This window comes from Amblyomma maculatum, chromosome 8 (assembly GCF_055883805.1).
Source record: "Amblyomma maculatum isolate TAMU_Amacu chromosome 8, ASM5588380v1, whole genome shotgun sequence".
Classification (NCBI taxonomy): Eukaryota; Metazoa; Arthropoda; class Arachnida; order Ixodida; family Ixodidae; genus Amblyomma; species Amblyomma maculatum.
Genome location: NC_139351.1, coordinates 115,846,316 through 115,873,145, shown reverse-complemented (window position 1 = coordinate 115,873,145; position 26,830 = coordinate 115,846,316). Strand labels below are relative to the sequence as shown.

The window sequence follows — 26,830 nt, the reverse complement described above, 5'->3', positions numbered from 1 at the left end:
TCTCACCCTCCAGCTCGAGTAGGCGTAACCAATTCAAGTCGACTAAGCGATGCACCGAATCGAGGAGCCGGTTAGAATTTGTGGATTATTCTGGTGCTTTCTCACTAAAACGGCAGTTTACTATGGGACATGGCAAGTTACGTGTGCATTATTCCGTTGAGTATTAAATGAAATCCTTTCTTGAAATTTTGCAAAACCGAACCAATCAGAGGCATTGAAATTGTCGAGCTTGCAATCCGGTATAGTGCTTATCTAGTTATCTATCCGACTGTATGTCAATCATTATTATAAGAGATGATACATTATAAAAACCTGATTATAGGCTACCTCTCTACGTAATGTCAACCACAGCCAAGCACTGAACACAATCGCTTAAACATATTTAAATGCAGTTCCAAAAGAGTCCTTTCTCACGATTGAGATCCATCGCTATAGCGCAGTAGTTAATGGCGTATGAAGTTAGCCATGATAGCACTGAAGACTATATGAGGTCACAGCACAGTAACGTAACGTGCTAGAAGAGCGCGACGCCCCGAGACATCAGTGGTCGGTGGGCTGACCGGCAGATGCCATCACTGATGCACCTCGGAGCATTCATCCACCTTCCGCAAGCTCCAGGTAAAATACTCAAACTTTGTTGTTAAGACTAATATCAGACATCAGCACATGCACGCGGAATTTGCTGGCAATAACGTCACGAGGCTTACTTTAACGGTAGAAATACAAATAAATTATTTCGGAGATCTGTTATTACAAAATATGTCCCTCTTGCCAAATGCATGCTCAGGTTCAGCGCCTCTTCCCTTGCAAACTCGTCGTCGCGTCCGGCAGTCTGTGGTCTGCAGCCATGACTCCGTTAGGCGATCGGACCGAGAGCGACTGCATGGACATGCTGTGCAGCGAGGCCATGGACCTGCCCCCAGAGGGCGCCGGAAGCATGACGCTCGCAGTGGACTCCTACCCCAGGGAGGCTCTCGAGGTGCGTGCGATCACAAACTCGCCGAAGTGGAACGGAGGTCCAGTAACGTCAATCAGCGCGTTTTAGTAGATGCTTTTAGCATAGCGGTGACGCTACCTCTACCGCCCGTCGCCAGTACGCATGCGCAGGTAGCCTTCAGGACGCCATATGGCGCCACGTGATCGTCCTATGCTGGCGCGCCGCGGTCAATAGGGTCAATCAACGCGTGCGCCGCTGACGGCGCGCGGTGGCGCAAAGGCAGCGGTAGCGCTATGCTAAATGTGGAGATATATCCACTATCTGTCACCGCGACCTGCTAGCGAGGGCCGCCGGCACACTGGTTGGTCCAGAGGTGGCAGGCCTGTGAACCGACTTCCAGCACATGGCGCTATCTGGCGTAGCAAGGCGATCTGGGCATGCGCCGTAGAAAGCGCGGTGGCAGAGCACGGTAACGGATCGCGGATCGCACTACGCTGAAACTCTCTATGTATGTAGACAAAAAGGCCGCCTCTCCTGAAAACGGAAGCTTTAAATGTTAGAAAAGGCTAGCGAATGAAATATAATTGGAATAATTGAAAGTTTATGTGAGTGTTACCAAGAGGTGAAAGGCTCGGAGTTTCGCGCTGTGTTGGACACCTGAACCGCATGGAGAGAAATTGTTCTTCGAGCGCAGGGTCAATATGCATAAAGAGGAGCCCAAAACGTTGTTGTTCCTTTTAGCGTCAAAAAACTACAGACTGAAAAAAAAAAGAAACGTACGAAAGGAACGGACAATAATATTCATGCGCGTGGTTTGTCGCACATGCACCTGTTGCGGAGTATAGAAACGTGACTATGCTCTCTTCCGTTGATCACGAACAATGCACTAAAATAAGCTAAACTTGTATATATATATATTTTGTAGATTTAAGTTTATAAGCAATGCGCCAACGATACGTTTCTAGAATGCTTTCTGGCCCCTATAACAATACTTCTTTTGGTGGAATACCAGAATTACAAACATTTTTTTCGGAATTAATGGCGAAGGGTCCATCTTATGTCAAAATAGCCACATTGATGCTCTTAAGTCCATGTAGAAATAGTCCTTGGCATCCATGAAGTGACTCAATGTTCGAATTTTCAGCTGACCATGTAAAATAATTAAAGTACTGTTTGTTGTTGCGAATAAATTATTTTTCAAAAAAGAGTCAGTGCAGCATGATCACCTGGTGCTCTCGCCGCTGTCATCACGTGCCTTCGCTTGCTGTAATGACGTCACACGCGGCTTAAGTTTTCTCCTATTGGTCTAGTAGTCAAACAGGAGCACTCGAAAACAGCCTCAAAAGACTGTTGCAAGAGGGATGCTCGAGTGCGTGTGCAGTAGTGAGATTTCCTCAAGTTGCCACAAAAGGAGTAATCTTTCAGCCTCGGAAAGAAGTCCATGATGGCTTCTCAGCAGAAGTGTTTTATGGACAATGTCAAGTAACATGAAAAGCTGTTTATCCGATTTTCTTCGTGTGCCGACCGAGTGTCAGCAGTGGCGTTAGCGATTTAGTGTTGATTCACTTATGAGTGCGTAATTACAGACATTATAGTCGTAGCGCTTCCGCTTACCACTATCTGCTACCGCTACTGTGCGCCGTTAGTACGCATGTGCAGATCGCCTTAAGGGCGCCAGATGGCTTCACGTGTCCGTCGTATGCCGGCGCACTCGGCGCGCCAGGACCAATAAGCGCTTACCCGGTGCGGTTCACTTCTCTTGTGAAACCCTTCTAATGAGGCTTCTAAAGATATGCCTTGGTAAAGACAACTGTCATTTTCTGATCAAGGTTTTTCGCTTATAGATATATATGTACCCCGAGGTCACACTTTTCGTCACTTGAACAATCTTTGCTCTTATAAAGAGGACTTGATAAAACTTCTAGCTTCAAGCTAATATTCGGTTTTAAGCTAAACGCTAGCTTCAACTAATCTGCATTAGATCGTTGGAATGATTACTTTAAGCAAATTGATTTCATGGCTGCCGACAAAAGACTGTACCTGGCGATCATCTTAGAGACCATGGATTTAAAATGTAATATTTTCTTAATTTTCTTTGTTTTTTTTTTTAAATGTATTTTGCCGCCTTTTGTTTGAGGTTCTCCACCAAATTGTGTTTGTTAATGTTCTATGACGCATCTTGCATTTTGGCAGTTCATATTTTTGTTTCCAACCTGGAGGACTGTAGGACGTTCTTCAAATATCGTGCACGTTTTCATCATTTCACTTGTTTATTAAATGCCATATAAATTAGAAAAAAAAAAAACATAGGTACTATCTGAAAGCTAGACGTGGAAGCAGACTCGGGCGCCACTTTTCGCATCACATATAGCCGATGCTCAGTTAGGATAACAGATCAGGTTGGAGGGGAGAAAAACCTAACCGAGGGAAATGTATTGAGAGTACAAAATTGATCTGAACCACAGCTGCAATAGCGGCTCAAGTTAATGGGCGATTGTGATACTTAGCGCGTGGCGTCGTGCAGCTATGTAACAGGTAGCGAAGTAGCTGGTATTTGTGGCAACATTGCCGAGAAGTGTGCATTAAGTTTGCTGAAAGTAACCCTGAGGTCGTCGTTGCCTGACCAGAACACGGCAGAGAGAACTGAGTGAGGCATCTCTCTTGCATTGTACATAACCAGGGACGCTCATAGGCCGACGTTCTCGTGTACACACACCAGTCATGCCCTTATGTATTATGGCTTTGCATCTACCAGTTCTTTTAGTGTGAAAACGCTCATACGCTCGCCTCCACCGACCAGGAATCTTGTCCTATCGCCCATGTTTGTTTGTACCTTTACTTTTACACTAGAGAGAACCATCGGAGCGGATTTGAACCGGTCGGTTTTGAGCCGCTCGAACCCGGGTATGCTGGTTCAGCAGCCGAGCGTCTTAACCACTGCGGCGGGTGTTATCGCTCGTTCTAACCAGGTTCAAGTAGGGTTAAATATCCTCATTTTAACGCGGCGGATCCGAGATGGCGCCGCAACCAGTGAGCTCCGGAAGCGCGTCATTGCACCGGAACTGATCGTGGAGGCGGTGGATGAACTTCCATCATTTCGAAGTGGCGGCTACCAGGTGGCGCCACTTGTACAGTTGAAGCAGCAACTTCTCGTGCTTCGCACTATAATCGGTTTAACTGCAAATTTCGTATATTGCTCCTTGACCAATGTGTTCGACTTCCTTTGTGAGCTTTTCCTCGTTTCCTTACCGCACCGCGTGGCCGCAGGTGATGGACCTGATGCGCCGCCAGGGCGTCCTGTGCGACGTGGAGATTCGCGTCGGTTCGGAGTCGTTCCCGGCGCACCGGCTGGTTCTGCTTGCCATGTCCCCTTACTTCCGCGCAATGTTCGCTGGAGGCCTGCGCGAGGCTGCCATGCCCGTGGTGCAGATCCAGGGCGTGGGGCCCTCCACTATGGCGAGCGTGATGCGTTTCGCTTACACGGGTGCCATTGCCATCGACCAGCGGAATGTGTGTCAGCTCTTGCCGGCGGCAACCATGTTTCAGGTGGCGTCACCTTTGTTCTTTGCGATAATGAACTGAACTGCTGCATCGAAGTAACTGACACGAAGAGGCATGTGCGGATTTCCACGGGAAACCAAAGATCCAATTGCATTCCTATTGTGATTGGTCATCGAAGCAGTGCTTCCTTTAGTGCAATGCTTGCACAAAGTCTTCACGGCCTGCGGCACGCTAGCTCCCCTTTCCTCCCAATTATTGCGAATAAAGTTTTATCAGCCTCAGCCTCAGAGTCGTGCCCGTTCCCACGTCACTGAGATTGTCCGTCTGCTTCACTCAGACACTGTGTGGTGGCGCTAGCCTATTACCCTATCGCGTAAGTTTTCTTCGCTTAGCATTGCTGCTTATAAATATTAATAATGCAGACAGTATTTCATGACCATTGAAAATACTTATGCCTTTAAGAAGTACGAATATCTCCGTGGAAAGTGTCTGTTAGAAGGTAGTTTGGTCTCGCCGTCACGAGGTGACCGTACGCTTTTACCCGATTTGGGGGAGAAAAAAGAGACGGAAAGGCGCCCACACGAACCCCTCAAGCGGCAGGCACTGTATAAAAGAGGCACTGACAGAAGCTATCACAGCTATCTTCGTCTTTTCCGTCATCTTTCAAGTTCACCTGGACAACACAGTTGTCCTATCCTTCCACCGACTCCGCCATGAGACACATTACGTTTTGAACTATACGGGTGACCTGTACTGTTAACTAGATAGCCTAGCCTCTCGATGTTTAGTCAGATGCACTGCGGAAGCAAAACTGTCGTCGCGAAGTGCGCGCGAAAATATGTACGGAAAAGGTTTGCGCTAACAGCAGGGACCCTTGCGTTCTTTCGATCACTGCCTAAAAATTGACGACTCACAATTTGGCGTACGCTCAACGAATCGCAGCACCATTCCGTCTGTGGTGGACTGAACGCTAAACCAGATACATTTAGCGTTGCTCGCTATTTATCCCAACGCTTAGAAAGATGAGCGAAGAATTCTCCAAGCAGTCCAAGAAGGGATGGTAAAATAATTGCTCCAACCATGTATGTAAGTTCAATCAAATAAATTATCATCTGTCAAAATAAAGGCTCTAATTAAAACACTTCTGTCTTTCTGCGAAAATTTCTACGTTCGAAGAAAACTTTATGCGTAACATAACAAAGTTTACTTTCGGCGTAACTATTGAATATAGCAAACCAGCTTCACCGCCACTTTCACTTCGCTGTAAGGGTTTTTACCTTTAAAAAAAAAGTCGTAGAAGTGGAATTAGATTTTACGTCATGTTAGCGGAATGCCTGCCAGTTACATGACTCCAGTATAGAGAAGGAACTCGTAAAGTCAAGGATAGTGATTGGAGACCTACGATTTTTTTTAAATGCATGATTATCAGTTCTGAGAATTAACACAACAATTAGAAACAGTAGAGTATGTTGGCTAGTGCGTGTGAAAATAATACAGACACTTAAGATTAACTGGGAACAGCAGAATGTTCTTTTGGGCTAGTTTGTAAACGTTCATAATTGTAAAACAGCGCGATCAACGGTGGGCAAGAACAAGACACGGGACGAGCGCTGTTCTTGCTAAACATTCATAATTGTAAAATAGTGCGAACAACGATGGACAAGAACAAGAAAGACACGGGATGAGCGCCCATCCCGTCTCTTTCTTGTTCTTGTCCACCGTTGTTTTACAAATATAGCTTGGAATAATCACACATCTAGTCCAAGAGAGGAATCAGTCGCATGTAAAACAGCCCGATAGCACGTTGGCCGCAACTGCCACTTTTTGACGGAGACGAAAAGTTAAGCGCTCTTGTGCTGCGCGATGTCAGTGCATGTTAAAAGACCCCTAGATAGTCGAAATTTTCGGAGCCTTCCACTATGGCGTCATTCACAGCCTGAGTCACTTTGAGACGTTAAACCCCATAAACTAAACCAAAACAATCCGTAAAAAGTGTTTATTATATACTGGGTATATGAAGAGCAGCACACAAAAGGTTCGTTTTTGTAAATGGGCCGTATATGCGATTAGGCGGGCATAAACTGTGAAAATACCTAACACTGCAAATTGGGTGGTATAAAATTCATCATTTACCTTTTTATTGACAACGTGAATGTTTTTGCTTAAAACGCGGAAGAAATTGTTTTAGAAAATTGCATTTTGTACAAATTTAGTTGCTTGCTTGTGTTCGAAGATATATAACGTCAAAAGTTTTTAACTAAATCCTTTACGAACGCATGTGAGACAGCGCCACTCAGCAAGGAAGTTTAGCCTTGTGTGACGCGTTTGTTGCATGTGGCGCTTCGCCTGACAAGAATGTGGAGTTGCAGTGTGATAACGTTTTGTTCTTCACCAGCACAGTGGTATCGGTGCGCTTGAAAGTATGCGGACAAAAGTGGCATCAAGTCTTATCAACAATTCTGCACCACTCCGTGCGCACTGTGATTCTTCGGCTTCACGGGTCAAAAACAAAATACTATTATCATGTTATGCCTCCTCACATTCTTGTCAAAAAGGTATACGCAACAGCAGCGTTACAACTGCATAGGAGCTTCATGTTGAATGCCGCGCTATAGAATGCGTATACGAAGTTGGCATGACACGAAGCGGTGCATTCTGGCTAGTCCGTCATGTTGTCGTACTTGGCAGCAGACGACGCAGCCACTTCACGTGCAATACAGTCGCGTTTACATAGTCGTGTAATGCGCGCAGAAGATGCTGGTGCGATGGCATGCAGTGCTGTGGTGGGACATAACGCCGAACCCACAACTAAGCGCGGAAACTGGACTGTAGATTCCGAGCGTGGGTTTAAGGATTCAAAAGTTACGCCACAGGAGTGCGAGAAGGCAAATGAGCTTTTTCAGAAAGCCGAAGCGAATGACTCTCACGAACAAACAGGCGCGATATCAATGGCTGGCCGGAAAAGTACCAAACTATTCAGAGCTATAAATTCATCTACGTCGGCGATGTCGATGGGTGGCCAACTCCGAGTCACCAGTGCGGTCGTCCGCTCGAAGCGTGAAAAGGTCCGCACGGAACTCCTTTGCCTTTTTCTCATCAGAGCGGCGACGCAAACGTTCCCGAGGAATCTGCCGACATCTTGCACGCACGTATCGGCAGCGCACGAGTAACCGCGTGTTTGTTGGACGGATTGTCGAGAAAGACAAGACATTATAGGTCAATCCACTAAAGCCTGGCTGCGCTGCGTTGTCTGCTTCTAAGGGCGACAACATGGCGGACTAGCCAGCAGGCATCGCTTCATGCAGGCTGCCTTTAATTAGACGTTTTTATCCGAAAATGTTTAGTAAGCGCATTTTCCAGGACTCAAGTTTGTTGTGAAGATAGCCCAAAACAGAACATTATTCGAATGACACTGTCTTCAAGTTTTTGATATAAACATGCATGTTATCAGCAATCAATAAAGAGTACCGAATAAATTTTAGTTATTTACTTAGTTCACGAATACAAATTCTTTCAATTTGTGCTGGCTTGACACATAATCTATTTACGCAAGTGATCTTTGTCTACTCCTCTAGGTTAGTACAATCACGCTTCTGACTACAGTATTGTTTTCTTCTATAAGATGAATGATTTCCTCACGCCACCGTTGTACCGAGCAATAAAAAGAAACAGACTTACAGGAAACAAGCCGGGAACGGGCAACCTTGCCAAACATATTCTTGAGAGGGCAGCCTTCTTTATAGGAATGAGTCGGGACAGGTCTATTATACATATATGTGATCGACGGGCTGCATTGTCCTGTTACTTGTCATGCTATTTCTTGCCTTTCATTCTAGCCTGATAGCAGATAACCTATAAAATAAGTGTAACAAACTTGATCCTTGTGAGGAACACAAAGGAGCCACGCTTGTGCATAAGGGCGTTGCATGATGCGCCTTCGCAGTCAGCGTGTAAGACTTACACTTTGAAGATGTCGATTAGCATTTCACTATCACCATTTTTTTGCGCCATAGCTGCTTAGTAGGCCCCGAGACATTCAGCAGTGGGGGCTATCTAATGACGTAACAAGATGAAATAAACGTTTAAATGGGCACATGTCCAGTGCTTTGTGCGGACGACGACCCGGTATTCTATTCTGTGTGTTGAGCTGGTGCATGTAAAACAATTCACGTCATCGCAGGTGAACCACATCATCGAGGCGTGCTGCAACTTCCTAGAGAAGCAACTCGACCCCAGCAACTGCATCGGGATCGGCGACTTCGCGCTGCAGCATGGATGCACCAAGCTCTACATCAAGGTCAACGACTTCATCGACCAAAATTTCGCCGCCGTGAGTGACGTTACGATAAGCATCACCGTCCCCTGTAGACCATTTGACGCACATTTTTTTGTAAAACTTGTGCACCGCCTACCAACTATTATTATTATTATTATTTTGTTTACGGTTTTATTATTTTATTTACTGTCTTAATATTTTGATAATTATATGTCCAAGATGTATAAACATAGCGTTATATGAGTACCTAAAACATTTGCAAATATATTTAAAGCATTGTGTTACAGAACATTCTTGCACTGTTTTTACAGCGAGCATGCTCTATAGTTACCAGATTTTTCCCAGGGAATTACATTGCGATCATATTAGAACGTTTAGCTAGCGCCTAATGGTTCCGAAATGGACATAGATGAAGTCTAGGGGATTTTATGAGGCTTCACGTCCCAACTCAGGCTATGATGGAATCGTGGTAGTGGAGCACAAGGAGTGCGCGCAATTGATTTCATACAATCGATGGTACTATTGAGAGTGCTATCTAATGTACAAACTATCAATAGCATAGTACTATCGATATCGATAGTACTGTCGATAATTAGACAGGAACTCAACTGTCGATAGTATCGATAGTATAGCATCGATAGTTTTGCTTCATTAGCGGTTGGTGGCTGCATTTCCTCAGGTGTCCGAGGGCGAGGAGTTCCTGGGTCTGACGGCGAGCCAGCTCGTGTCGCTGGTGCGGCGTGACGAGCTGAACGTGCGTTGTGAGTCGGAGGTATTCAACGCAGTGCTACGCTGGGTGCGCCATGACGAGGCGCGCCGCCGGAGCAAGATGGCCGATGTGCTGTACGCGGTGCGCTGCCACTTTCTCACGCCCCGCTTCCTCATGCACCAGCTGCAGACATGCGATCTCGTGCGCACTATGCCCCAGTGCAGCGACTACCTGACCCGCATCATACAGGTACCAGTCGTCATTGCAGCATTGAAAATATAACACTCTAAACATGAAATATCCTGAAAGGGAGTAAAAATGGAGCAACCTGTTCTCGTGCACTGCCTGTAGGGACAATTATTATTTTCAAACAGTGGGGTAGATATTCGTACACTCAACGTACAGAACTGTATATTGTTAGGAACAGAGGCTTATTCTCATCTGAAACAACCTTCATTTGATGTAACTTAGCCATCGCAGAAGCCATTTCGCTGCGGCACTAGAAGTCTTGTAGCAAAGCAATCGGCAGAGGTTGAAACATCGGCTAAAATTTTGAAAACTGACCAAGCGGCATGATTGTTGCCGCTTGGTCGCCAGCGTCTGTTTTCGTCATCATACTCACGCAAAAGACCAGGGTGCATGAATTTCTTTCCTGACCAAACTGTAGGTTGCGGCGGGATCTGGACCAATCGATGGCAGGCTGTGCTAATTTGCGTGGTCGAAGTGGTCGTTGCCTGCGTTTTATCTTAAAGACGTGTCTGCTGCTCGACACTTGCCGCATGTGTCTGTACACGCGGTCCACTATCACATATGGTCATTAGGAAGTATGGGTCTATGTGTCAACTCTGCACACGATACTAGGCGTTTAGGGTAGGTGAGCGCCCGGAATGCCCCCTTCATACTATTTTGCCGACCATTGCTAAGACCTTGAAAACCTCAATTTGAGCGGGGCTGCGTGTATAGTCGGATCGGTTAATGATGTTGTGGTTTCCGTGGGGGGACACCACAGCTATAGTGTCGCGCGGTTACTCGAGAAGTCTTAGGCCGCGCCTGTAAACTATTTTTAACGCGAGAGGCTAAGTGCCACCATGTCGAAAACGGTTGGCATATTCAAGCGTGGTTAAACCAGTGGCCACGCGACTTTCCGGTTGAACAACGCGTTTAACACGCTTTCGATTATTGCAGTCAACCTCCAGCCTCGCAGTCCGTTTTTCTGGTGGTGTTGTAGCAGCTCGTACCATCTTCTACCTCTCAAGCTTTTTCTTCGGTTCTTTTTTTTTTCTTTTTTTTTTGCTTAGCCATATCTTCAAGATACAAATTCCGCTTGTCGTTTTTGCTTGACGGTTTAGCACTGGCATATCGGCACAAAGTTGGCAAAGTTGGCATTAATTTGGGAGGTAGATACGTATTTGCGCCACAATTTTGATACGGAAGGAATCTCGCGCCACTTGAAGGTTGTTCAGTGATGCCATACGAGGTAATGGCGTGCAAGAAGCGCTAGGGGAGGGGGACCTGCCACAGAGGTATCTTAAGTATGCCTCGTCCCATTCGCTGCTTCGATAGCTCGATAGCGGCTGATGTCACAATTGTTATAGAGACCAGGCATGGATACATCACACAAACTCGAGGAGAGGGATGACTGCATAATTGCTTTGCAGTAGAATAAAAGTCAGTCGGCCTTGGCAATGTCGGTGGCGTCGACCGTTTTCAACCTCGCCACCTTGAAAATCTGGAGCTTGCTTCTGAGGGTGGCAGTTGGCAGGCGACAAACACCAAAAATCATGCATATCCTTTTGAAGGTTCGCAGCCTGGAATAGTTCAACACTAAACAAAGTTTTACCCTTGAAGGTGTAACGCTGTCGTCGAGCTAACACCCTACGTGAAAACCGGCAAGGCAGGGGAAAGACACGGCGGTTGACAATCAAGGGTTTCCGGGTGGCTACCCTGTGTTGTGTAAAACGGAAGAGGGGCATTTAAGAACAAGCGAAAGAGAGAAATTCGGTTTGGAAAAACTTGAGCACTGTGAGGGTTGCCGCGCACTGCGACCTCAACAGAACACAGCATCCGATTTTCGACGCCAAACAAATGACATTTACACAACGAAAGATGTTCCAGAGTGAAGCAGTGCTCCCATAGGGTGTTAGCCTCGGGACAGCGTTACACCTTTAAGGGTGAAACATTGTTTATTGTGATATATGAGCATTCCTCTGACAGGTGGTAGATGACAGGGACATTGATCGGCCTTTCTAGGGCCCGGAACGCTAGGGATTCGCCTAAATATGCGTACACATAAGTAAAAGCTGACATTTTTTCCCCTCCCTGTTGCTTTATTATATTTTAGGAAATACTTGCTATTACACTATACTGAGTCATGGCGCAGGACCTGACGGGCCGACGTCAGTACACGGTGTCCCAGCGGCGTCCGCAGGTGACGCAGGTGGTGTACTGCGTGGGTGGCTACCAGCAGAACTCGCTGGGTGCCCTGGAGTGTCTGTGCCCGCCACAGCAGTGGTTCCGCTTGTCCGAACTGCCGTGCCCGCGCTCGGGACTGGGCGCCGCCTTCCTGGGAGGGAAGCTGTACGCCGTCGGCGGAAGGAACAACAGCCAGGACAAGGTGAGGTTCCGCTCAAAAGCCATCAAAAGCACACAGTTTTTCTTCGAGCCATACAGTCCCAACTAACGCAATTCGTTACGCCAATATTGTATAAATGGCAGATAATTTTGGCCCGCAACACTACCGAAATGTTGATAGTGTTGTCGTTCGGTAGTTTGAGACGTTTCTAACAACAGGTGAAAGCGCAAACGACGCCTTTTGTGAGGTTTCCAGAATGAGGAGCAACATGTACAGTTTATTATGCTAATTACTTTAAGGTAACATTATTTAACGTTACTGCAGCTTCAGGATGTAACAGGTGGTGGTGACCGTCTTGATGTTTGGTGCCGATCTTTGGTGATGATAAATAACTGCTTCGGTATACTCAGCTCTTCCCAATTACTGCTGATTTGTGACAGCGTTAACCAGATAGTTACCAACCACGTGCAAAACCTGCGAGCCCTTCCCTGCAAAACTGATAGGTTCAGTAGTTAAACGTTACAGAAGGACACGCTGGTATTGTTCTATATGTGGAATTCACACTAAGCGAAATCGCGCCCTTAAGGGCGAATTTCCGTGTGTATAATTCGTATACTCAAGAAAAGCACTGCAGAGCAGCACTGAACCTATTAAAATGTTGCATCAGTACACCAGTGCACCCTTTATGGAAGGTGTGAATAATAGACGCGGTTTCCGCGTTTATTTTTGTTTACGTGTGATTTTGTTTATAGTGCATGCTAGGTTTACAAACAGGCTTCCACGAGGTGCATCAAAATTATTGGGTTGTACTTCACAGCACGGCAAGCTTAGTGGAGTTATGGCAGCAGACGTCTGCAACACGACACGAAGTGGACAGAAGGCCCGCTTGGTTAAAATAATAAGATGACATGAACGCCTTGAGGCACATATTTTTCGTTGGCACAGATAAACCCCACTACTTGGTGCACGCTGTGAGCAAGACCATTAGATCCACGAATTCTTCACTGGAACACACATCCTGCAGATCGGCAAAACACAAAAAATATAACGCATCCACTGAGCATAAAGATGATTTGCTGAACAATTTAAATTTCTCTGGAACTAACGTCGTGCAACTGTCTATGGTTTTTTGTAATACTGTGAAATAAAATAGTGGTTGTATATGAACTGGTGGTCTGGTCTATGAATTTGCACATCATTCTGTCCGCGGTTCGTCCAGGTACAGATATACTCATATTAAAATGACGTAGCAGAACACTAATATGTCGAGCAAGTAATTCACCACTGGGCCTGAATACGAAATAACTTCGAAAGTGCAGGTTGAGCCAATAACTGCAAATAATTAACTGCTTCGCGCAGACAAACTCGCATTCGTCAGCTGGAATCAGTTACTAGGAGTTAACTTGGCTAACTCCTGGACGGCGGGCAGGATGGAGGTCTTGTGTTCGGCGCCCATGTACTTGGATAGCATGTTTTCGATGGTTTCATTGGTCTGCGGATGGTCTGCGTGTATTGGTCGGCGGAGGGTAAACTGGTTCTCGTGTTGCTTACCTGAGAATAGCTCAAGTCACCTCCGCCGTAATCGACGTCCTGCTGTCTGTGGGAGGATTTCTGGGGCGCAGTGGTGCATAAAAGGATCTGCTCGACGAAACGATTTTCATCTTTCGCAGTGGTGTCACTTGGCAGGGCTCTTGTCAAAGCTATTATCCATATTTTTGTCGAATGTAGACGAAGGGAAGATGGCAAGTAAGGCAGTGCCGATCTGTCTGCGACGTTGTTTATGATGACAGCTCTTGACTCAGTGTTTGACGTCAGCAGAGATGTGGAACCAGTAATATTTGTCATGGGTATAGCTAATAGTACGAGGAAAGCCTATAGGTGACCAGCTGATTTTCTCGCGAATCTGCGCAAGGATGAGAATAGGGTAGACGCTTTTTGCAGGTTCTACGTATTTCTTGATGTTAACGCCACCATGAAGTAAACGAGGCTGATCCCCAGTTGATAACTTAAGGAGGAGGTGGGAGTACTTGCCTTCAAGGTAGAGGATGAGGTGCTGTGCTTCGAAGTCCTCGCGGGCCTGTGGTACAAAGCGGATGGCGCTTATAGGTCCCCAAAAGGCGCCCTTACTGTTTTCTTGTGATGGCATGTCGAAGTGTTCACGATAAGCTTAATTTAGTGTGGTGAAGAAAAAGAAACAGTGCGCACTGATGTGCTTGCGTTCACACTTGTAGATGACGGTGATGAACGGCTGGAGGCGCAGGCTGTCTCGAGTGAAGCGGCCAGAGGTGTCATCTCATTTGGAAAGCCAGCACAGAGCACGCTGATCGCTCACAACCTTGACTGGCCGGTTGTACAAGTGGGAAGTATAAGAGTAGAAATTTCATTCGTCCCAGATGATACGCAGTAGATGGGCGCAATGCCATTCACTTCGATCGAAACACTGCAGCTGCGGCCGGGTTCGAACACATGTTCCCCGCTCAGTAGTAGAGCGTTATAACAGCTGCACCACCGCTGCAGTGTTATTGTTGATTTAGTGATACGAAAGCTGTTAGGAATGCAAGGACGACGCGTACGTCCCTTCTCGCCTGTCCTGTGCGTCGCGTGCCTATGCCGAGCATACACCTCGTGTGGGGGTGAAAACATTTGACGATGTTTCCCACGGATACCGTCATTGTCTACGGCGTGAATGCTTAACAGAGAAAGGAGGAGCCCGTGTACTGATGCCATTCTCTCAACGACTGGTCCGCCCATGCGCAGAGCTACGACTGTGCCTCGGTGGACTGCTACGACCCGGTGGCTAACGCCTGGACTTCGTGCGCCGCTCTCCTGGTTCCCCGTAACCGCGTGGGGGTGGCCGTCCTCGATGGTTTCCTCTACGCCGTCGGGGGTTCGCACGGGGCCATGCAACACGCCTCTGTCGAGAGGTATTCGTCACAGTGCACTTTACGAAAACACCCTTACACCCTTCGTCATAGTGCAATTTACGAAAACATCCTTCGGCCCATCGATATGGGTAATTTTAGGTTGAAAGACCTCCCTTTATAGAGAATTTACTCTCAACTTTAACGTTTTGCAGGAAGAGCAGTGAAATGTGTTTTTGTCACTGATACGTTTTCTTAATGGGTGTAACAAGCATATTCATTCACATCCATTTTACATTTTGCGACTTATTTTAGGTGTGCACCACTCTTGTGGAAAGTAGTCAGTGTGTTTTGTGCGGCCATGTGATGCTGAGAGATTTAGTGACCCATAAATACCAGAAGTTAAAGAGACTATTGCTCTTCTTGCTTTATTTTTCATCTTGAATGCCCAGTAGATCCGAAAAAAAAAAAAACTAGAAAAAGGCAGGTGCAGTCTTTGCAAAGAATACACAGACCAAGGAATATGCCTTCAAGCCGTGTAAAGGGGCTCCTTTCGCATCTGCAGCGCTCACAGTATCGAACGTGACGGGAAATCTATTCCTCTCGCCTCTTGAGCTTAGCTATTCAGTGTCGTTTTCAGGAGCCCTCACAGGGCTTAGAATCCGACCCTTTGGGATGTATTTATTTTATTTACAGATGCTGCTAATCCCATCAGGGATTGTTGCAGGCGGGCATATGTTAGTTCAAGACAAGTGTATACAGAGCATATAAGTAACACACAGTGACATGATTGCATGTACAAAGCAAATCGAGAATATAAAATGCTTAGGGTACGAAACTGATGAAAAATATTATGCGAACAAAAACAAATTTGAAGCAAATATGAACGAGAACTGACGAAGACTGTACATGACACTGCTTGATGCGATAAACATTTACTGATGCACTCTAGAAAACCATCGAACAATACACTTTGTCTTGCTCACATAAACGCAAATGAGTGTCCGGATATTTAGCATAATTGGTAATTTCTTGTCTGGCTGCGCTCGGATCGGATGACTGCCACAACGAATGTTCGGTTTTTAAGCATGAAATGATTTTAGCTTCCGGTGTCGTTGACATTGAAGTAACGTCGAACCACAACCGAGATCAGACATGAGGTGTACCGATTTCCAGTCATCTGGGAAACGAAACGCGGTCACCCGGACACCAAACGAGATTTAACGAGGTGATCGAGTTCTCTGCTCTTTAAGCCTTAATGCTGGACCGGCATACAAATGATAGATGCTGGCCAAGCGAGTAATAATAAAAAAGTATTGTTTCCAATTTATCAATTACTTTCAGATACCACTGAAGTTGTGCATTTAAAATTAATTTTAATTTGTCATTTTTAATTACGTCACGCAAAAGACACATACATACACTACACTTCAATTTCACCCGTTCGCTGTCAAGAGCGTTTATGGGTTGACGCCCCAGAGTAAGAGGGGTGCTTTAGAGAAAGAGGAGCTGTTACGTAGAACAAGGCTTCCGCGCCCTTCCCAAGGATGGCGCCACAGTCACACACACTCACGCACGTAGAAGACTACTTGATGCTCGAAGCGATAGAAGTTTGAAGTGCGTTCGGGCATTTGGAATCAAATCTGTCACTGTGCTGCGGCGTCAGCTCATTGTGTTTCTTTTTGTGTAAGGTGGATGTACACGCTCTCGGGGAGCACTCTAACGCATTGCGTCTCCTACATCCTTGTCAGGCCAGCGTCGCATCGCGGCTGTGTATGCTTCTGCATATGCCCTTATCCATTTCATGCTTCTAAGTAGTCTCGATTACTTGTCTAGATTATGGAAGAGGCGGTAAAGTTCTCCCTAATCAAAATAGCTGATCCGCGTGCTCACGATCATGGATGTCATAACGGAGTGCTCGGTTTGGTTATGGTCTGTAAAAGCAAAAAGGTAATAATTTCACTCTTTCTAAAGGTGACATTACCCAGCCATTCACTAGTCAGCAAATCTGTCAATGAAAGCGTTCACTATTGTTTGTGTGGTATCAGCCGAGGCGATCGTAACGGAGGCCGAGACTGAATTGTATGTGACCATGACCAGACTGGGACCGACGTTTATCCAACATCCACACGTATTTACAGGCTCGGTATACGTGACACAAAGAGACAATAAATAAGTACACAGGATTCTAACACAAGTGCATAACCAATCTTAAAGATGAAACAAACACTCATGGTATAACAGTTCGGTAACATGTTCTCATTCTTAGAGGGGGAAACTTATCACCGAAGTTCTCGGAGAGAAATTTAGGTCATTCTCAAAAGCCATATTTGCTATGTGTAATGCAAGAGCATTGCACTTTTAAAATATGGAATTCTTGACATGCTTGTCTGCAAGACGAAACAATAAAAATAGTTAGGTTTTATTTCTGTTAAACCAATTATAGTGCGAAAGCACGGGAAGCTACAGGTTCAGCTGTACATATGTGGCGCTGTCTGCGTCAAATGGAGAAGGTTTAACCGCGAACTCCACGATCGCCTAAGGTGCAACGGCGCGATTAATCGTGGAGGCCACGTCTTAACATTGCTTATGGTGCATTCTGGGAGCTGCCCCGTCAATGGCGTTGTTTAACTTTACTTAAACTTGGTTATAATGAGGGAAAGCACCCCATGCTGTGACTGAATGTCGTACCCGGTTTCCAACCCTACCAGTTCGAATCCACCCTAATACTTCTTTTAGTAAGAAAATATTGCACCAGGTCCTGGTAAGTCATTAATTGGTCATAGGCACCATCACTCTCTATGTTGGCTGACAACTTGAACGATTCGTCGAGGAACCGCTATCCTGGACTGAGCTTGAATTACCAGCGTGGTGCCACGTGGCTGTGACCTCACGAAACAGCCCAGCCAATCAGAGGAACTGCACAAGCAAGCACCAATCGGACAAGATTCTTGGTCGATGGTGATAAGTGTACGAGTGATTTCAAAGACCCATCACACGCAGATGCGACTTTTGTCGCATTTTCTTTCTGCAGCTACCTCTAATATTTGTTCCTGGTATTCACGGTGTAAGAGTAATATTCTTGCACAGTGCTGATATTGAAGCTTTCTATGAGACACCTTATCCCTTTTTTTTAGCCTCCACGTTTCAGAACCAGGAGGGTTCTACTTAAGTTGAGGACAACGCAGAGGGCTATGGTACGAAAAATGGCAGGGGTAACATTAAGAGACAGGAAGCGTGCAGAGTGGGTCAGAGAAATAACTCAATTTACTGACATTCCAGTGGAAATCAAGAAGAAGGAATGGGCATGGGCAGGACATGTAGTGCGAAGAGAGGATAGCTGATGGTCGCTTAGGGTAACAAACTGGATTCCAAGAGAAGGAAAGCGTAGCAGGGGGCGGCAGAAAGTTAGGTTGGCGGATGAGGTTAAGAAGTTCGCGGGGGTCAAGTGGATTCAGCTAGCACAGAACCGAGTTAATTGGAGAAATATAGGAGAGAGAGGCCTTCGCCCTGCAGTGGGTATAGTCAGGCCGATGATGATGATGATGATGATGATGATCATTTTTTCCCCTGCATGGTAGTGCTTTTCTGTGCATATTTGTACAAAGATAAAGAGGGCGTGGAAAGCAATAACGAAAGCGCTGTTTGGTATGGGGAAATACCGTTATGTCTAATTTGCAAAAGCTTTCTGTTCTCCAAAAAAAAAAAAAAAGGCTACGCGTTCTTACGAATTCCCTCTATGACGCCCCAACTCGTCCATACGCATAAATACAAAATAATTCCAATCCTTAAGCTGTTCGAGTGCAGGCCTGCTTGTTTTTATAAAAAGTATACGGGCACGAAATGACCCTGTTTTGTTCCGCATTGCATAGCTTGCGCCACACAACACGCCTTATACTACAAGAAACCCTGAAATATTTGAGGTACCCAGGTGTATAACGAATTATGGTTTTGCTGTGTTGAAATATATGCTGCCAATGTGTTTGAACACTTTTATTTATAGCAGCCTAAACAAAATGACCATTTCTTTCCTCCGAGAAATGTTCATTGATTAGGTTGTATCGACAAGAAATGCATTTGTCTGCCATTCAGTGTTTTAGTTATTTTTTTCTTCTAATTGTATTTTTTTCTTCTATATCACAGCGCTATCTCGTTTCGTAACGCGTGAACTGTTCATTCTATGCCTTTTGAACTGTCGCTGCTGCCATCGTCTACTTTTACTGGTGGCGACGCCAGTCAAGCAGTCATTGCGAACTGCTTTTTTTCGTCACCCACTTTTTTTTGTATTACAAAAGCGGAAGGAACATTAATTGGAATTGGAATTGGTTTATTGATTCCTCGTACAAGCGAGAGGAGGCAGGGAGGCACAAAACATTTTCATCTACATGGAACAATTTAAGAAAATAAAACTGATATGAATACACATGAACAGTTCCTATAACTTATGAAAAACAACCTACTGAGATGGCTGTACAAAAGTTTTCATCTCAAAATCATACATTTCGCACAAAACATTTCCATCTACATGAAAAAATTTAGAAAATAAAACTGATATGAATAAATGATATGATATGAATGAATGAATTAATTTATTTATCTATTCAATTAGCCACTCCTGGCTGGGAAAACATACTAGCCTATTGTATTTTAAAATTTACTGACAATGTTTTCCACATTTTTTAATAAATAAAAGGAAGCGTTCTTCCAAGTTGAAATCATTAAAATTTTGTCAGGATTTAGTGAAGTACTGTCTAGTGTTATTTTTTTTTCGTCGTTCCGCTTGCTTAGTCCATGTAACTTAACTTTTTAATTACGTTTGAAACTCTCAGATCAGATAAGAAAAGATTTCAAGTGCTACAAAAAAAACGTCCTTACCCAGGTGGTTTTAACAATGTAGCCTCAGAGAAGCTTTTTTTTTTTGACAGATATGAAAGCCCGGGGTTTTTTAAACATACCACGTGAGAACGTGCTCTGCACTGCCCAATGACGGCTCTCTCATTTGCGACATGGTTAAGCGCTGCTCACGACAAAGCCTTCCGTTGCAGCTCGTTCGGGGGTAAGCACCAGTGGCTGCAATCAACGGGCCGGAAAAGCGTTCTGTCAGAAGCCGCTGACGCTTATCTCGCGACTAAAATAAAAGCTAAGCTCTCTTTTGAGCAGCGCAGAAAGCGTGGCTCTGGCAGCACTTCACCAAGCCTCAAATGAGAGAGCTATAATTGCTGCACTTCCAGACGCACGGTTCACTTTGCCACGCGGATTTTGTTTTATTTGCTGGCCTTCTTTTTTTCTTTTGACGGAGAAAAAGGGCTATCCATAAGCTGCTTCATCGGCATCACTTGGAGTAGATTATTTTTATGGTTTGGTTTGTGTGGTTTAACGTCCCAAAGCGACCCAGGCTATGATAGACGCCTTAGTAGAGGGCTCCGGGGATTTCGACAAACTGGGGTTGTTTAACATGCACTGACATCGCACAGCACACAAGCGGCTAGCTTCTCGCCTCCATTGAAGAGCGGCCGCCGCTTTCGGGATTAGGTACTGCAGAAACTGCATTGGGAGAATACGAAAGCATTAGCGCTGCCATAACATTTTTGTTAATTTTTACTTTCTGGCGTGTTCGTTTATTTTATTCATTTTCTATTTATTTTACTTAGTTCTATCTACCACTGTCATTATTAATTATCATTAAGTATTTTTTCATGATTGCTATGATTGTTGTTTACACAGCCATTTGGTTTAATCTAAAAGGAAAGGTGCAGTATTGGTCTCATTTTCTCTGTGGACTCCTGAATCATACCTTGAGGGAAACAGTTTATGGGGTTTAACGTCCCAAAGTGACTCCGGCTATGATGGAGCTCTACCCCTACCCTCATCCTAATCTTTCCGTTCGGGAGGCTCATATCCTTCGGCAAATACAGTTGAACACACTCATTACCCTTGCACGGCTATATCTACAAATTCCGTCGTGATCCATCATGCCCCAACTGCCCCTTCCCCTTATGCCAACCTTTCACATTGCCTCTTTTCATGTCCGGTTGCATTGCAACCGAGATTCTTTCCCACCTCCTCCCATACTATCTGGACCTGGGTGGACTGGCTTAGTGCTGAGGGTGAAGAAGAACAGCGCCTGCTTGTTCAGCATGCCATCGATGTATTACGCACCTAAGTGTTGCACCTCGATAAAGTTTTTTACTACTACTACTACTACTACTACTACGCCGTAGTGAAGGGCTCCATAAAATTTGTCAACCTGAGTTTCTCTATCTTTCACTGACATCGCGCAGCACACAGACGTCTTGCTTTTCGTCTCCCTCGAAAAGCGGCTGCAGTGACAGGCATAAGTGGACGTTTTCACCAGCAGAATAATTCGGCTGAAAAGTGCAAACTTGAGCAACCCGTGGACTTATACACATTTTACGGATGCATTCTTCGATGACCTGACAGATACGACCCGGCCGAGGACAAGTGGACGTACGTGTCGCCCATGACACGAGCGCGTATCGGCGTCGGCGTGGCTGTCCAGCGGCGACTGCTCTTCGCCATGGGCGGCTACAACGGCCAGGCGCGACTCTGCTCTGTCGAGTGCTACGACCCCGACCGGGACCTCTGGTGCGATGTGGCGCCCATGAACTTCTGCCGCAGCGGAGCCGGTACGCCATAATGCTCTGTATTTCTCGTGCGACCAATAGCCCAGTGTTGTGACCGTGCATGGTCCGCGCTTGCGCGCACTATTGTGCGCCTGTGGGCATGGTATTGATATGTGCTGTTGGTGCAAGGGCTCTAAGTGAACCTGTTCCCATGAATCTTTTTGTGTGAGCATGCTTTGCTTTGTCGTGACCCTACAACTGCTAAGTTGGTCCTGTCAAGGGAACGTCAAGAAAAATACAAAGAAACGTCGCCCTGTGAGAAATAGCCGGAAGTGCTTTTGTTCAACTGTTCACCCTTCCCGTCGAGAGGCGCTATTGTCAAGTGAGGAATGCCTATTGTCCAAAGAAGACGATCGGAGTGACACGTCCGCTGACGTACAGGAGAAGAAAGGAAGAAAGGAGCATGAGGATTACGGTCATTAGAGGATTTCCCGTGATTGCAGGAAAGAGTTGCAATTGTCGGAAAGGGACAATGCTGGGAGCAGTATTCGTAGCGCGCACGTACACTTGGGTTTCTGAGAAGGAAATCCACTTGCCGGAACCAACATAGCGGATCTTTGCAGAAGAATTGAAATTTACCTCCTCGCCGTTCCCAAGCTCTACCCGCCAACAAGTGACCCCGCCCGACGAAACAATACTGGACCAGTCAGTGAATCAGACCACCAGTGCAGTGATGTGTTCAATTGGTTGCCGATATCTGATGGGCGTGCCCTGGAACTGATTCGTCAGCATCTTCAGAGAGGGGCTGGACATAGGGGGTTTTAAGGACGTTGCAGAGCACGAAATGAGGCTCTGAGCCCTGGGTAAACGGCTCATCCAGACGCTTCTCGCTATGAACTCTTAACGCTTGCCATTTTGCTGATATACCCTTTTTTCATGTAAATAAGTTTTCTCAAAGTGCCATTAAACCTGCTTGTATATATTTTACCAACTTCGAAGATTCAACCCTTCATCAACCCGGAGTCTCTGCACGCTACCAAGTGAAGGCCGGGTCGACTTAGTCCCAGCGTCACGACACCAGTGGGACCGGGGAATTGTACATGTTGTCAACAGTGTAATTTTTATCTGCGACGACCGCCGAGGAAATCCATTGCTACAGCAGCTGAAGAGATGATTATGATTACTTACGCCATAAGTACGCCATAAGTTCTCCTGGTAAACGGAGTTTTACGGCAGGTATGTGAGTCATGAACGTCTTCTGCGTCCGTGCGATCATCTCAACTGTTTCAGAATACGCCTGGGTGTTATTACAGCGGAAGAGGTTTTGATTGCGTGGTCGTTGCCGCATGGAATGGCATCATAGAGTACCAAAAATACTTTTTATTTGGCGAGTTCGTACATCACGATCTTGTAAAGCAGTTTAGTTCGAACATACATACTAATCACGAGAATGAAAACGCACAAATAAGTGCTAAGTGCTCGTGTTGTGGTCAATCTGGTGACTTGGTAGCGCTAAAATGGTTTGCAAGACAGCTTAGGAAATCCATGTGAACAATGTGTCTTGTGACCCATGCCATAGTGGAAATTCATGGACAATGTGACTCAGAGAGAAATTATTCCGCGTCCCCCTTAGCAGCGCAGCTTACACTAAAACTCTGGTCATTTTTAGAGAATGCTCGAGTTAAATTTCTTTTTCGTACGTTATTTCGAGGCATTTGACAGGATTATAACTGTCATAACTGTACAAAGTGGAAGGAGCTCCGTGCATATAGATTGTCGACGCACTCTGTAGCCACCCTCACAAACCATGCATAAGAGGTCGGAAATACTCGAAATCGAACTGCAGCCTGGTAATATTGTCTCTCCGTGGCAAACAGGCGTGGTATCCGTGGAGCGGTGGATCTACGTCGTGGGCGGCTACGACGGCAGCAGCCAGCTGACGTCGGCTGAGCGCTACGACGTGGAGCGAGACCACTGGGAAGCCGTGGCACCCATGAAGGAACCGCGCAGCGCTCTGGCCCTAGCCCATCTGGGAGGGAAGATATACGCGCTCGGTGAGCCCATTCAAGCCTGGCGCATGCGCGCCGGCCTGTGCCTCTCTTTCCACTTCCTGCAGCTGTTATGGTGCAGATTAAGCTTGATTATAGCAATGTTAAAATGACCCCGGAAGATTTTATTTTTATACAATACTGAGGATATACGAGGCGGTTAAAACTTAGTTTCAATCGTAGCTTGTAAGCATCAGCTTTAAATGAGGATAGTGCAGGGCGATCTGATAACGCTCTGTCGTTTAACGCATGCAGAAAAATTGAACTTACGGGGTTCTGTTTTCTAAAATATGGGGATGCTGGTAAAGATCTGGGCACCCGCAATACACGAAAGTTAATAATAATAATAATAACAATTGGTTCACAGGAAGGAAAATGCCCAGTATCTGTCACACTTGTTCTTGTGTACACCTGAACCGCGCCCTAGGGGAGGAAAGGAAGGTGGAATAGAAAGTGGAAAGAAAGAAAGAGGAGTCGTAGTGGAGGGCTGCGGAGTAATTTAGACCACCTGGGGATCTTTAACCTGCGCTGGCATCGCACAGTACAAGGAACCCAATTCCATATTGCCTGGCAGTTGGGCGGCTCCGTGTTTGCCCGGAAATAGAGATCTCGGGCTAAATCATGGGCCGCCTCGTTGCCGGGGACGGACGTGTGTGCTGGGACCCAAATTAGGGTGATTTTGCGTTCGATTTCGGCTACAGCTATTTGAATTCGTTTGCAACCTATGAAGAATTAATCGAAAATTATAGATTAGGAAGACGTCTTATGCCGCCACCGGATCCTAGCTTAAATAATAAATAGGCCATAGCCTGGCGGCGATTACAAGCCAGAAACTTTCCAAACCCTGTCTGGTCGTTTCACATCCAGATAGATGAGAGAAAAAATAACTAAAGCCTGCGAAGCGAGGGGGACCCTCGACCATATACTTTGGTAATGCCCTAAGTCTCCGGGCGCCAGGGACAACATTAAAAGTAGAGAAGGCTGGGTAACCCTGCTGCGAAGCGAGGTCCGCCTGGCGGCTGAGGCCGCGAATAACCAGTGTATATTCGCCAGTCCTTAGTCGCGGAGGTTCCAGCCCCCGTTCCTCAGGCCTGCGTGCCAGGAGAGGGGAGTAGGGGGCCTCCTAAATCGGTAGAAATTAAAGTTTTAATCAATCAATCAATCAATCAATCAATCAATCAATCAATCAATCAATCAATCAATCAATCAATCAATCAATCAATCAATCAATCAATCAATCAATCAATCAATCAATCAATCAATCAATCAATCAATCAATCAATAAATCAATCAATACACTTCCATACTCACCCACTGCCTGGTCTCCAGCCTACTTTTTGCTTAGCTTGCACTGAAGTCGCCCATCAGTACAATATACTGCGTTTTTATTTACCCATTGCCCATTCTAAGTTTTCGTAGAAGCTTTCGGCTACGTGGTTTTTATGAAAGATATAGGTGCGTATGCCCGTACAGCCTTTAATTTGGACTTCTTTTTAAGCTCAATTACAATACTTGGCACCTTGTCGTGATTGCTGTAGAACTGTGCGTATATGGCATGTACTAGTACTACTCCATAGCAGTAGAATGCAGGTTGCATATTGCAGCTGGCTCTTCCACCTTCTTCCCGTGACAGCCACTTCCCTTCACTGTCCCTTATAAGGGCAGAGGGAAAGTTTTTTTTTTCTCCACCCATCAAGCGGCAGATGGCAGGTCATAGCTGGCTTCTCCGTGTATACCAACTTTGGTATGGGTGACTAGTGGCTCTTGCAGCTACCAGATGACAGGTGGAAAGTGTGTGACTCCACAAGCTCTTCGTCCCAGTGAAGCTTTATCGGATTCTTGCGATTCTGCTTGAATCCACGAGTCGTTCGTTGCACGTCCTAATTCACACTGTTTGTTCCACTGGATGACTTCTATCTTATTATGAACGGTGTATGAATGACAGTGCCCTCTGCTGTTCTCCACGAAGACCTCTGCTGTTCTCCACGCTTTGTACGAATGACATGGTGAACGAACGGACTAGGCAAGAATAACCCACTTGGTTTGGACTCCCATGGCGGCATCAAAAACGAACATTTTAGGGCAATGTCTTCCGAACCGCTATTTGGAGACCGGAGGGCGCTTAAATTATAATATACGTAAATCTGAGATTCACGGGAAAAAGGAGGCTAGCGATTTTATTAAAGGAAGGAGGTTATTGGCGGTATATTTTGTGATATAAAATGAGGGTGATAGCATCTCTGCCTAGTTATAACTGCTTCATACGGACGTTCATTATCAGTAACAAAGAAATTCAGTTATGCCAATCGGCGTTAGTATACAGTTCAGTATTATGTTGCTTCGTGAAGATAAAATCAGTAAGATCGCAGTTATAGTTTTTTTTTTATTGAAGGTGAAAGTTTATTAGTTGAAACATATTTACTACATAAAAATACAGACGAGGCTACCATAGCCAAAAGACTGTACCGGAACCCTTTATAGATCATTACAGCAAAATAAATAACAGCATAATTAGAGCATGGTTATGAAATGCAAAACATCGCAAATCAGCACTTTTGCACAAAAACAAAAACAATAACACATGTGTTAGACGTATAAAATTAAAGCAAATCAGGAATTCAAGAAATACATCTTCAAATTATCCTTTAATGTTGGCAAGAGTTTTGATGTTTTCAATGCTAAAGGCAATGACTTCCGGAAAGAAATGGCGGCAAAAGAAGACGTAATTTTTTCATAATTGGTACTAACGTATGGGAGTGGACAGTGGTTATTTGCCGCAAACCTTGTAGAGTTGTAGTTTGAAAGCAGTATAGGGTTAACAAACCGAAAATGCAGGGTGTCGTTGAAAAGCTTAAGAAAGAAGACCACGATTACAAGGTGATACTGAAAGAGCTGATGGACTAATAAGATATGATGTTCATATAATAAGGAATGAGGGTTAGTAGACAAACTGCTGCGGGTGATAATGCGGATGACCTGATTTTGTATATGCTGTGCAGACGATAAATGGCAGGGGAAATTATTTCCCCAAGCGGCAATCCTGTAAATGAGCCGACTGTGAGCAAAAGCAGAATGCAAAGATAAGAGAATGTAACATGGGAAATATTGCTTGTAGAGAGTACCACCGAGTTTCGCAGCTCGGGACAATTGCATCTCCTTTGTACGGTGATATGTTCCCTTAACGACGCAGGTGGCTACGACGGTGCTCAGTTCCTTTCCTCCGTGGAGGTGTTCGACCTCGAGACCGAGCAGTGGTCCGAGGCAAATCCCATGCAGACTGGCCGCAGCGGGCACGCCGCTGCGGTCTGGCGTGCGCCGCACCTCATGCACTCGGTCCTATAG

The 26,830-nt window shown here is 45.6% G+C and overlaps 1 protein-coding gene across 1 annotated transcript; it reads left to right on the top strand.

Moving 5' to 3' along the window:
* The first annotated feature begins 847 nt into the window (after positions 1 to 847).
* On the top strand, positions 848 to 26,830 carry LOC146182243 (kelch-like ECH-associated protein 1). The gene is made up of 9 exons (XM_084575984.1): positions 848 to 979; positions 4,205 to 4,483; positions 8,619 to 8,768; positions 9,394 to 9,672; positions 11,804 to 12,037; positions 14,753 to 14,919; positions 21,298 to 21,503; positions 23,318 to 23,494; positions 26,679 to 26,830. The coding sequence occupies exons 1-9, from the start codon at positions 848 to 850 to the stop codon at positions 26,828 to 26,830; spliced, it is 1,776 nt and encodes a 591-aa protein (XP_084432110.1).